The sequence below is a fragment of the Pristis pectinata genome, chromosome 9 (assembly GCF_009764475.1).
Source record: "Pristis pectinata isolate sPriPec2 chromosome 9, sPriPec2.1.pri, whole genome shotgun sequence".
Taxonomy (NCBI): domain Eukaryota; kingdom Metazoa; phylum Chordata; class Chondrichthyes; order Rhinopristiformes; family Pristidae; genus Pristis; species Pristis pectinata.
Window position 1 is genome coordinate 100,827,918 of NC_067413.1, and position 13,462 is coordinate 100,841,379.

At 44.0% G+C, this 13,462-nt stretch overlaps 1 protein-coding gene across 1 annotated transcript; it reads right to left on the minus strand.

Moving 5' to 3' along the window:
* Positions 1–467: 467 nt before the first annotated feature.
* On the minus strand, positions 468–12,849 carry gdf6a (growth differentiation factor 6a). Its single transcript, XM_052022924.1, has 2 exons — positions 12,368–12,849; positions 468–3,334 (listed from the first exon to the last, which is right to left on the minus strand). Exons 1-2 carry the CDS (start codon positions 12,717–12,719, stop codon positions 2,451–2,453), a joined length of 1,236 nt encoding a protein of 411 aa, XP_051878884.1. The 5' UTR covers positions 12,720–12,849; the 3' UTR covers positions 468–2,450.
* Between the last annotated feature and the right edge of the window lie 613 nt (positions 12,850–13,462).

Genomic DNA, 13,462 nt, shown 5'->3' on the forward strand with positions numbered 1-13,462 from the left:
TGGTTGGAACCAAAAGTGATATAGTCTTCAATCCTGACCCAGATGGAGAGCTGTAATTTAAGTTCACACGTAAACCAGCCAAGGTTTAAAAAATCCTTACGTGCAAAAATATGTTTTACAAAATATTTCCTTTTCATACATACGATTCATGTTGATTGGTAAGAATGGCAAACGATCTATCTGATATCTGAACAATTTAACATACGCATTGTTATGTGCAACAGACAGAAAATACATAACGAATTCATATGAAGATGACACAAAGTATGATCATTAAAAAACATAGAGATATCGCCTTTATACGTCTAGTTCTATAGAAGATAAAACTGGATCCATCGGTTCAAAAGCATGAGCGATTAATGCGCTCCAGAGCAAATACACTGAATATTTCACTTCTTCAAATGTCGGAGTCTAGACGAGGTTTTCAATTAGATTTACAAAATAATCCCAGGAAAAGACAACAAAATGGTCAAATTAAACATTTAATGATACAGCAATAGTGAGAATATGGTTCTATGGTTCTATGGTATAAAAAATCTACTTGAGCCGGATTATCAGAAAAAATTGGAGTGAATTTGCCAGATTTCTATGAAATTCCGAACATTATGATATAGTGTGAGGTAGATAATGAAAGATGTTTCTCCACCCTCGGTACAAAAAGTAAACATATTAATATTTTAGAACAATTACAACCTTGGGAATGTCTGATATTGTTTGATTGTCGTTTAAAACCCTGTACAACTCAAATATTATTTTTAAAAATATTAGAAATATCACAAAATTCCGAGTGCATACAAAGATCTATACATTATTCCTTATATACTTAGTGTAATTGTTAACTTTCCATTTTTGCACATTAAAGTCTTGTTTAAATACGTAATTATGTACAGTACAGCATATGAACAACAGTGCATCAAAGCTAATGTGCATTTTTATACATATGGTCCAGGGTCGAGTCGTTCCCCACTTCCCAGTTGTAGGATCGTGCAATCCAGGCAATTTACAGCTTGCAATGTTGTCCCTTGGGGATTACCAAGCAAGTGGTGATTCAGCCGAGCAAAACGTTACTAATGGAGAGAGTGCACTTTTTATTATCCTGGTTCAATAGAGTTTGTAAGGTGGTGCGTTCTCTAAATGTTTTCCCGGCGGAAGGTAAGTATTTATACAAGAGTTTGCTTACTTCCAACCTAAATTTGCAAATACTGTACTGTTTACAACTGGTGAAACGCCACCGATTGCATTGTGATCCCTTTCTTTACCAAGGACACCGAATGCAATGTGGTTATTTCTAGATTCGGTCTTTTTCTGGTCCCCTTCCGCGGTTTTTAATCACACCAGGCATCTTAAATTCCACCATAGATGTAATTACAATCTGCTACAATTCCTTTTTGGCCGACGGCTCTTTCGGGCTGGTAATCTTGTCGGAATGTCAGAAGCAGAAAGAATGGCTCTTTAAACAAAAAACCTTGGGGGCGGAGCCGTTCCCTTTCTTCATTGTATCGGGAGGGGTGAGGGAGCGGGGAACTGGTGATTTGGTAAATTACCTTCATCTATATAAAAAAAAGGCAATGGAGATCGGCGGATAATTGTGGGGGAAAGGCAAGGGCGACTTTCTGCAGCTTTTGCCTCCTGCTCGCCGGACCCAACACTCTCTGTGCGCCCGCCCATCAAAGGCCTTCGCCTCATCCACAGTGGCTCGGTATGAACAGGTGCCCGTCCTGTGTACACTGCGATAGTCATCGGAGGTGGGAGTGAACGGAATCTCCCTTCCACCACCACACTGACCCAGACTTGACTGTAATAATTTAATGGTGGTGGGTGGTGAGGGAGTGGGGCGTGTTGTGATCATCCCCGGACGTGGCCATTCCCGGACGGGATGTGGGTGGGGTTCATACATTGACGGGTACAATAAGCGGGAGATGTCCCATTATGGTGGCTGCGGCTCAGCGCAAACTTTCACTTGAATCCATGAAAATGGTTGCGTGCAGGGAATGGCATCTCCCTAAGGATTTCTGTGATCAACATTATGTGGTGAATAACATCTCCATGTGTAACTACTCTGCTTAAATTTAAAGCAAGTTTTCTCCCGTCCCTGTGGACGGAAACCGATGGAGAGCGTCTTTATTGCTTGTAATATGACACCTTGTGCATCGTGATAATATCTGGGTGCATATAAGTTAGATATCGCCTTACGGGTAAATTGTAGGTAGTGTGTGAAAATATCGGTGTCATTGCAACTAAATGACTGGTGTATGAGTAAATTATAGAGAGCGTTCTAGGTCTGTAACTCTCCCCTTCTCTTTCACTTGCCTCGATGGATTATTTACGGGGCCCCGCTGTGAGAGCCGTCGCTATTTGAGTATAAGTTAAATAGCGCGCACCATCCTCCAGCCGACCGGCTCCATGACGTCCTCGGTATTCTCGCTGCCTCAGAAATTCGGGACAATTTGCTACCTGCACCCACACGATTCCACCACCATGTCCTCGTACTGTTTATAGACAACATTATTGCCTGCATCGATGTACAAAATGCTGATAGGGCTCAACTTGGTGGGTACGCAACAACTCGGAGGAGTGGAATTCGGGTCCATGGAGTTCATGAGGGTTTGGATAATGGCATGGTTCGTGGGCTCTAAGTGAGACCTCAGAGGGAAGTCACACACTCCCTCGCAGTGATAAGCTTCGTAGTCCAGGGGAGCAATGATCCAGTCATCCCACCCCAGTTCCTTGAAGTTCACATGCAGGGGTTTCTTACTGCAGCGGGACTTGGACTTCTTGCCGTGTCTCTTCCCGTGACGATTTGTAAAGGCAGTCCTTCTCTTCCTTCTACCCTTCAACTGCACTTTACCTTCCTCGTCCGAACCCTCTGATGACTTAATTTTTTCTCTCATTTCGCTGAAGAGATTTTCTCTTTTCCGAGTTCTGGTAAAAACCACTAAAAGGGCTCTTTCCTGAGGCTGCCGCCCTTTCCGGCCAAATCCCACTTGCCTTGGATCGACATCAAGCTCGCTTTTTCGTGATGTCACCTTAATTTCAAAACAGAGTTGGGCAGGATGTAGGATCTTAAAGACCTCCCAGACATCAAAAACTTCCCATCCTTGTTTCTTTGAGTGGTAGATATCCAGCGTTCTCGACTGCAACAATTTGGATGCGTGCCCCTCGGTAAAACAGGAGGACAGTTTAATGTCGTACAGGCCTGTCTGTGTCCTTCGAAAATCCTCTGGCGTTTTTCTTAGGATCCTCAACTCAGCCCCTACTAGTTCCTCTTTGTCCGACAAAGTCGCTACATCAAACAAATAATTTTGCTTTCTTAAATGTGAATGTGAAAGTTGGTCTGCAAAAAAAAACAGAGATCAGAAAGTCGTTAATGACGTGGATTGACTTCTTGGAAATCCTTCGTGTCAGGGGAAAAATGCCCCTCTGCAGTTTGTATGGGAGAGGTAGATCGGTTCGGGCACTTTGTATACAATATATTGCATCTCTAATTAAAAGTTATATTTCTGCAGGATGGATGTTAAATAAAATTATTGTCCTGTTACAGATATAATTTGAAATCTTCCCTTCTGAACCCATAATGAAAACCTACATATCACAGGTTAACTCCGTTGACTTGAGAAGCTTCATTCCGGTTGTTTGATGTATCTCTTCAACTATTTTTAAGTTTTACGCACAATGCATCCGCGCGTTAAACTCAGCAAAAAGTACAACTTGTTATTGAGACTAGTAATAACGTTCGCCGTCATCCGATTTATGTACCGCCACCCGGCAACAACAGGCCGACTACTGCCCAGCGCTCCGGTCGTTCTAAAGGAAGCCGGCTTCAAGATTTGAAAATCCGATGCTCCCTGTGCTGCTCGTAATCATTAGAAAGTCAGGAATTATTGACACTACACTCAACAGGTCAAGCTTTTACGGCAAAGTAGCTGCAAACAAGTAAGGTTTAAAGTTACTGTCACAGGTTCGTACTTTTTGCCGGCACAAATCCATCTCATGCGGGCACTTGTTTGATATAAAATGTTGTTGCACCATCAGCTGGTGCTACGTGTATTAAACACTCCGATACAAATGCGGTTTCGGTAGAAGCAGTGCCGTTACCGAGAGGCATTGAGACCGAAAGGACTTCACGAGAGTTGTCACAAATTTACAATTGAACTTCTATAGGATACCAGAACCCAAGACTAGAATTTAAATACCGTTTTGAGTTTAAAGGACATGTTTAATGTTCCAGTGGCTAGATTTCGAGAATATCTGCCTGTACATTTGAAGATTGCTTCTTTTCTGCGATACACACCAAAATTTCTGCGTATTCAACTTAACTATAATAGCGTGTGCTTAAAATTCCCGTCTTATTCCCGTAGAACTGTTGTTTTAGAGTTTTCTTTTATCTATAATAATCTGGTTGCAATTTCTTTCAGTCTGCTCTCTGGAATACCTTTTAAAGAAAATGCAGCAGTTTGGTTGTCTGCCAGAAATGTCCTTGTCCAAACTACCTATTGAAATAATTATTAAAGTAGCATGTCTTTCTTTCCCTCGCACAAATAACGTTTTGAATTATTCATATGATCTGCTGTGGTAACCGTAGCTGACGCTTTATATGTTGAAATCACAAGCATAAGATAAAGGACCGATCAATATATATATATATATATATATAGATAGATAGATAGATAGATAGATAGATAGATAGATAGATAGATAGATAGATAGATAGATAGATAGATAGATAGATATGGGCACGGTTATATGCAAACCTGTGGTTTACATTTTATCAAGGGTACAATCTCATCTCAGGAAGTTGTCCATAAATTGGGAATAACTAATAATCGGACAGTTCGCTCCGTGTGGGTCAATCCAGATAAGCTGCATGCAGCAATCACAATAGTGTTGGCCCATGATATACAGAACTGTTGCTCAGTCCAGAGGGGAAAAAATGACCAATTCCAACCTAAAAGAGGACTGCATAAAGTTGTTTCCAACTTATGTTACAAATCAAATCCTCTGTGATTAAACAACCAAACCGTTTGGTTCTGCAGAATATTTGGCTATCCGGGATGTGCTGGACATGCAGATGGTATGCAAGGTAGCGGCACTTCATGGACTGTGCAGCGACTGCACAGCACAATCTAGTCATATGCTTTACACAGATGTGTTTTGTTCATTAGCACGGTACGAATTTCCAGTGTTTCTATGAGTGTTTATTTTTTACTGCAAGGCGTGGATGTAAAATAATAGCCCGGATGTTTATTCAATGTAGATGGCGCAGTTAGTTTGCTAATACAATGCCTTTGTCCAAATACTGATCGCAGCTGGCAGATGGATTCATTTGGACCAGAGGCGTTTCTAATAAAATGTGCAGAATTGAAAGGATTATTATTGATAGTGCACTTGTGTGTTATACTAGGGAATTGCCTGCGAGTTTCCTTTCCAGAAAGGAATCAAGCTATACCACACAGGCCGAATGCTGCCAATTTTAGCAGATTTGAAACAGATGACCAATTCTATGTTCTTGTCTCTAATGTATACACTTTGATTAGGAATGCATTTTAACAATCTGTTCACTCACGAGTTGACCCGTGCCTGTGCGTGCGATAACCATTGTGAAATTACATTTTAAAGACTGGCGCGAAGATCAGTATAGACCGCATAGTATAATAGTATAAAGTACTATTATATAACAGGATAAGGTACTATTATATTATATATAATAGCATAAAGGTGTTTTTACTTTTATTTTGATCCAATTCCGTACTTTGTCAGTACGGTTTAAATTGAGAGTTCTTCTCAAATGCAAAAACTGTACATGTCATTCACAATTTCTTTGCCGCGACAAGAGCAAGTGGTACCTTGCCCTGGTGCTGGAATCCTTGCAATAAACTTCTGCCCAGCTGACTTCCCTCTTTGAACCTCTCCCTGCTCCTGAAGGTTGCAGACCCTCTCGGTCAAACCTTAATGAAGCTTTCCTTTCATGAAAAGGCTCTGCGAGGTGACGTGTGGAGCAAAGTGTACGGCCAACCCGTGAGTGTGCATAAATTACATGAAGAAGCTTGTCAACCTCTGCAAATCCAATTCATTCCGTCGCTACATCAATTTTGTAGCGGAAATGAAACGAGGAAGAGAGTATACTCCTGGCAGTCATACGTCTGTAAGCATTCGCACCGCCGGGGTACGGCTTGGATCTGTAGTGTGTTACAGACAGACGTTCAAAAGGAGCCTACGTTAAACGTGGGTCCTGTCGTGTAATCAGTCAAAGTACCTCGTGTATCTCCGCATAAAACAATAAACTGGTCGGAGAGCATTCCCGACAAAAACTCCACCTGTCCCCTGTGATTGAATGGAGCGCCGGCCGCCCCTTCCCCCCCCCCCCCGACCCCCACCGGTCGCCACCATTCACTGCCCCCACCCCCACCTCCCACCCCCCCCCCCCGCCATTCGCTGTCCCCACCCCCACCTCCCACCCCCACCATCCACTGCCCCCACCCCCACCTCCCCCCCCACTCACTGCCCCCACCCCCACCACCCCCCCCCCGCCATTCACTGCCCCCACCCCCACCTCCCCCCCCCCCCCCCCCACTCACTGCCGCCCATCGAACCTGGTGCATCAAACCCATCGAACTTTCGTTGGGAAAGGATTATAACTACTGGATTCTGTAGGGTTTAATCAGTGACCATTCACGGTCCAGTTTGCTAATATCGATAGTCTCTCAATATTTTAATTCGAAAATTAAAAATCACGGACAGAATCCTTTGAATTCTAATAAAATGTATTTTTGTTTTTCCACAATAAGCAGAGGTTGACAAAACTTGCTACGAGCGTTTTATTTTGACACACGGGGACGCCTGCGAATCACTAACTGCTGTACATTAGAATGCATCCCTTCATTATCTACAGTCGGAGGGAAAGAAGCGAGTGCCAATCTCAAGAAGAAACAAAAAGCTTATATCTCGGCCCTTCAAGCTATACAACTTGTATCTGAAATGAGACAAACGGTTATGAGATACTGGAAAATTAGTTGGTCGTTGGCGGACGTATGGAAACAAGGAGATGGCAAATATATACGCAGCATGAAGCAAATAGACGGGTTAATAAATAAGAGCAAAGTGTGTATATTTTATTTTAAAAATCTCCATTGCAGAAAATAATGTTTAAAGTTATTTTAAAATATTCCTGTATATTAAGGTGTTACCTTGCTCACGAATATTCCTTTCACTCAAAAGACATGCAGCGAATTTCCCTGAACCCACGGAAAATGTGGCGACTACATTTGGGATGTATATGCAGATTTACATATATGCAGATATATTTACATATATGCAGATATACATATGCGCAGAGTTAAGCGTGACAATTACTGATCAGATGGTGGTAAATTCGGTTTGGTGGGTGTTTTGAGTCTTGCTCTTTTAATGTCCACGCAAGTGTTAAGTCGAGCAAACGAACAATATACAATGCGCCTTACTGAGGCGTTTGAGTATCGCAAAAAGATACCATGCAGTTAAGCAAATAATTTTGAAAACTAACAGAATATTATCGCTTATTGAGTTATCTTCCAGTTATATAGGACATTGGTGAGGCCACTTCGGGTGTAGAGTAGACACAGTATCGGTCTCCTTATTTAAGGATGATAATCTGTTGGAAGCAGTTCAGAGAAAATTTACGAGACAAATACCTGGAATGGGCAGGTTGTCATTTGAGGAAAGGTTGGGCAGTATAGGCTTGTATCCGCTGGAGTTTAGAAGGTTGAGAGCCGACTTGATTGGAACATATAAGATCCCGAAAGGTCTTGGCCCAGTGGTTGTTGAGAGGATGTTTCCTCTGGTAGAAGAATCTAGAATTAGGGTCACTCTATAAAAATAAGGAGTCGCACATTTAAGACAGAGATGAGGGTTTTCCCCGAGTAGTGAGTCTTTGGGCTTTTGTTTTTTATCAATGGGCAGTGACAACTGTCTTTAAATATTTTTAAGGCAGAGGTAGATTCTTGATATCAAGGGGGTGAGAAATGCCTGCGGGTAGGCGGGAAGGCGGAGCTGGGGTTATCATCAGATCGTCTCTGAACTGCGGGACAGGTTTGAGGGGCCGACTGGCCTGTAGCCTTTTTATAGCAGAATGAATCCTGAAAACGAAGCCACTCCCTCAACTCGCCTGTTCCTACCGATAACTCCCATCATAAACTTCTAAGAATCCGTCAGACTGATTCCGCCGGGCTATGTTATCTGGCCTGCTGTTGTGTTTGGAGAAGTGAAAATACAAAACTAAAATCCCAAATGAGTCAACTCAAACACTAATGCGCCGCGCTAGACGAGCAGTACAAATCTTTGTTCAGTGATTTGCTGCTGTTGTGTTGAATTTGAGGACAACATCTACTTCCGAATTATGGAGCCGTTAGCTCTATGAAACCGTGCTGCTTTTAGCTGTAGCTAAATCAACCGCCATGGTAAAACGATGGCGTGGGATGAACAAAAAGATCTGGTTCTAATAGTTATGAGAATAACATAATGATGCACGCGTTTCACTTGGGAAAACACGGAAGGGGTTTATAAAGACAGAAAGTGGAGTTGTTTGCCATACACTCGGCTTTTACAACTGATTCACAGTGCTTAACGTCACAACCTCTTGTTCCGAACTATTAAAGTAAAGCAAATGGAATTGAATTTTCAACAGTAAATGCAAGTTTGAAAGGAACACGACCCTCAAAAATTCAGCTATCAATCTTTCGTCGAGAATTAAATGCATTCCGTTTCTCCTAGTGATTTATCAGCAGCGGTCCCATTCAACAAACACAATATGTAAGACATTCGTACAGCGTAAGTTTAGGCCCTTTCTTACCTAAGGTTCAAGTTTCGGCTTGGTCAGAGAACGTGTTCTTCTGCTTATCCCACTCATCGTTTTGGTATCCCCTCTTCCTTTACTTCCCCTCAACACGGTGTAATATTAAACTTAGATTGGAACCTTCTGTTTGGGCAGTTACTTCAAGCGTCTGTTCCGCATTAGTGTTTTTATATAGGTCTCAAACAAATCGAATACAAGGTCACCAAATAATTAACAGTTTCCAATTCTCTCTTCATCCATTAAAATACTCTCCTGCTTATATTTCATTTCCCCCTACGTCTTAGAGATTATAAAGACATCAGTTTTTGCGTTCAGTTACATGGATAGAGAAAGAGGTTCGCTCTTCTGGTTAGACCAAACGTCAGAGGTTATTAAAATGTATCCTATGTTCAGCCCTCGACCGTTTCCCAGCATTGCATTACACTTGGCATTACCATGTCACTCTGGGATCGGAAACCTGGCGCAAATAAAAAGATTTTGAATTGCACTAATGATGCCTTTTTAAAACCCCAAACAGGCAGACGGGGTTCCTGAAATAAAGTTGTTGTTTCTGATTTGAAACGCAGCGGAAGATTTAATGTGCTCTCGATATACAACACGCGGCCGTCCTGTACCGCTATCACGAGGGTACCACGCGTGCTTGTAATGAGACTAAGTAAATCATCGCTTGATTTTAAAGTACTTTTTTTCTCTCGGCTTTAAACTCTGCTAGTAAAGCCGTCGTATTTTCTTTAATTCCTTCCACTAATTGTTATGTTTTACTCTGCAAGCTCGGTTGCTGGGGGTCCCGAGGCCAGCGCGCACCATCTGCGTTTTAATGAGTTACTTCGTGTGCCAAAAGTAATTTTGCCGCATTCAGCTTGTTCTTGTCTGATCTTGCGACCGTAACGAACGATGAAATTCGCTCGTGTGCTTTACTTTTTATGCTGAATGCCTCTAACCTATGACGGGAGTTACTGTTCGAGCGAAACGGCCGATTGGATATTGGACAGAAAGTCCAGCTTTTGTTTTATTTTCAACGGGCCCATCGCTCAAAGTCTGCTATGTTGCAGGGAGCAGCGGAATCCACATCCAGCAATTAATGCCTCGCAAGGTAGCGATGGCGCAGGGTGGTGGGCAGTGAAATAACCATTTCAGAGGAACGGAAGTTCGGTTGAGTTTTCCTGAGGTGCCATTGGCTGGGCCACTTCATTACGGGAGAACAGACAATATTTGATATATTGTGACATGAACACTCAATTAGATCATTGAGTTCAAATACTCAAATCGCTGTCTTTCTGCTAAACAACCCTCAGAAGGTCCAGCGCGGGGTCACGGCGGTGACACATTAAATCACATCAGCGAGGAGACTGAGGCTCGCACCGCAGCCACTGGCACGGTTCACACAGGCCCAACATTCTGCTACCGCCGAACCCCATCTGCAGCAAAAACTAGCAGCTACTTTCTGTACTTAACCCGGACGGTTTGGCAGATACGTTAAGCATATGGCGCTACAGGAATTTACTTCAAATAAATGTAATATTTTAAAGCTGATTACTGGAGAGAATTATTAAAGATCTGTCGGGTCTGAGCGGAGTGTTAATCGGTTTACAGCTGATAGCACATATCTCAATATTGTCAGAATCACGTCCCCTGCACAGTGCGGGCACGGCGGCAGTTTAGTTCCCTCCCGTCAGGTCTCTGTTAACGATTTTTGACGTTCACCTTTCAGCAATGAATAAAAAAACCCAAACAAGATGAAGTAAAGGAATGCAGGATCCAACGGGCGACTTTTAACTGAGATGTCATCATTTAATGTCAATAAAACTCGCTTTCCAGCTTCTCCTCCTCAAACCACGGTGTCGGTCATGCTCCTGCCTTGTTCCATTAATAACTAAATGTTCTGATGTTCTGTTTGTCTATTACTCTGCAGTTTACCGCACTGATCAATGTACTGATCTTCGGAAGGTTTGCTATCAGATTACATTCTGCCGCTTTCATCACTTCCGTTAACCGCACAACGCATTTATCTTAATAAAACCTCTCGAGCTGATTTGATCAACTATGTTTGACAATAAATCCTGTAGCATCAATGAAATGTGGCTTCTTCTATCTTAATAACTGCACATTATGATCCATAAACGTTACAGGGCAGCTTCAAACTTCCGTTACGTGCCTAAATAGACAAGTTCCAAATGCCATAGTATCCCAAAGTATTTACCCTTTACTCTTAGTTTTTCGTCTTATTGCAAAATACTTCGGGTAACAAAACCACGCAGGTACACATGCCCTTTAACAACAAAAGGAACTTCTAAATCAAGTTCCAGATGAACCACAGTCCACAATCTGAAGAGCCGAGTGTTTATTCCTCCCAAGGCGGGACACGGGATAAACACCAACTTGAAATAAATGAAGGTAACATACATCAACCTCTTTAAACCACCTTTCAACCCCGCTGATTTAAATTACATTTGTGAGGCTATCCGTGGTTTGCCTCAGTGTCGCTCTAAAACCAGACAGACGGTTGTTCTACTTTACGGATAACACGGCAAAAAAAGACTTTACAACAGTCATTAAGGCCAAGTGTCAATTAACGGAAATAAATGTCAACCTCGGCTCAAAAACATTTTTTGATGAAACTAGGTGCGAAGTAAATAAACCCGCGCTCCTGCCTGTACTGTACGAGAGGTGTGTCTTGTGGATTATTGAAAAATGTGCCGTTAACTGTAAACCGATTATAAACCTGCTCAGAACGACAGCTTCTAATTGTAATATCCAGGAATCAGGTTTGAAATCTATTAGGTTTACTTACACTATGCTCTTTAAAAAGCTTGAATCTCGTACCTGTTGAATCCTTCAAGTGCAGAAAGCAGCTGCTCCTTTTAACTCCCTTCTTGTGAAAGGATCATTGCGTAGGTTTCAGTTTGAAGCGGAGAATGCCATTTTAACGAAAGCAGAGATCAAAGTGATCTTTCGGGATCCCCGTACGGGAAGTACACAATCTGCACCAATCTGGTGTTTCTATTTTGCCAAGCATTCACAGAATGCAGCGGGAAAGTGCTCAGAACAATTACACCAACTCCCAGGTACGGCACAGCAGGTAACACTGATAAAGCAACAACACTGATGAGACAGCCCTGGGTCCAACAAGTGTTTGTGTTCATTCGCGTTGAGCTCTGCTTGCTTTAAGATGACTTTTAAAATATATTTTAAAAACAGTTGAAAATCAAGGTACAAGTGACCCTACGTGACACTCTGCTTGTTGGGGATGTTAGCTCAGAAACTGCTACTTTAAACTCTGCAGAGTGCCCCACTGCTTCTGAAGCAACCACGCCGACAACTTTCTATTATTCTTATTTAACTTTTCAAACATAACCCCCCCCCCCCAAAAAAAAACGGCGAATCGTTCTGAGATAAGCAAACATGCCTCAACCCGGCAGAAATAAGAACGCGGCAGCAGTGGTTGGATCTGAGAGTGGACACCTGAGGGACAGGACACGGACCCGGGGCTCGGCCGACGGCGGTCGCAGGAGAAGGAACGGAGTCGTGGTCAGGACCAACCTTCTGCTCGGTCCACGAAACTTGTGACCGTGTTGGCAGACCTTGCTGCGCGGAAGAGACTGGCGTTTATCCCAAGTTTGCCGGGCGCGGAGTAAGTCCTGTACACAGACATCATGAAGTGGTGAGGGGTCACAGTGTCGGCTCGCCGCCCTCTGCCAGCCCTCTGGCCGCTCCCTCTGATCAGCAGGGTGCGCACGGTGCCGTCCGGTCGGAGCGCCGCGCCGCCGCCCACTGTCCCGGCAGCGGCGGCAGCGGCAGCCGGGGACAGAGCCGCCGGCTCCACGCACTCTAAGTCCCACCAGCAGCAGGTGACGGAGCACAGGAGCAGGGCGGCAGCCCGCAGCGGATCCATCCCGACCGAGCCCCGCAGGGAATTTCAACCGCTCGGTGCGGGCGCGTCGCGGTTAAAGCAGAGAGCAGAGTCCCCCGGCGCAGCGCCTCACCTCACGGCCGCCCGCTCGCCCGCCCGCCGCCCACTGCCCGACGTCGCGCCCGGCCCGCCCACTCACGCACGGCGCGCACACGCGGCCGCTGGTTGGTCGGGCGGCGCGCACTGCCCACACCACCGCCCCCCCCCCGCCCCCGCCCACCGCCCCCCGCCGGGGGGAGGGGGAGCGGCCGAGCGGAGCTGCGCCCGTCTCTGCGGGCAGTGGCCCTCGGGGTCCTTGGTGTCAGCGTTCAATCAAAGCACGTCCTTTAAGACATGACGGTAGAAGAAACCCAGCGTGCTTAAGGAACGTGAAAACATATTTTGCAAATAACTCCTCAAGTAATAACTATCCTTGATTTGTGCTGTAAAATGTGTAAAATCTCCAGGGACAAAATAACACGCATGAGAAGTAGTCGATGACAGACGATGGAAGCACGGTCACCTCTTTGGTTTTATGATGTACTTTTCCGTCCAAGTGGAGATTTGAAACTTATGTTAATAAAATGATTGGTGAAGTGTGATAATTACAAGGATCCGAGGTTCGGAATTAAGGTTTAAAGCCATATCGTAAAATAATTTATGCCCCTTGTCATCGAAGGGATGACATTATACGTGGAACCAAACACAAACTGTGGCAGGAACTCGGTGTTTCAGGACATCAGGAA

Bases quoted from the DNA above. Each gene is read 5' to 3' on its own strand.
- gdf6a (XM_052022924.1), bottom strand. From the start codon at position 12,719: ATGGATCCGCTGCGGGCTGCCGCCCTGCTCCTGTGCTCCGTCACCTGC. The intron at 3,335-12,367 runs GTTGGTCCTGAC...TTTTTTTTGCAG, and splicing joins TTTCGTGGACCGAGCAGAAG to ACCAACTTTCACATTCACAT.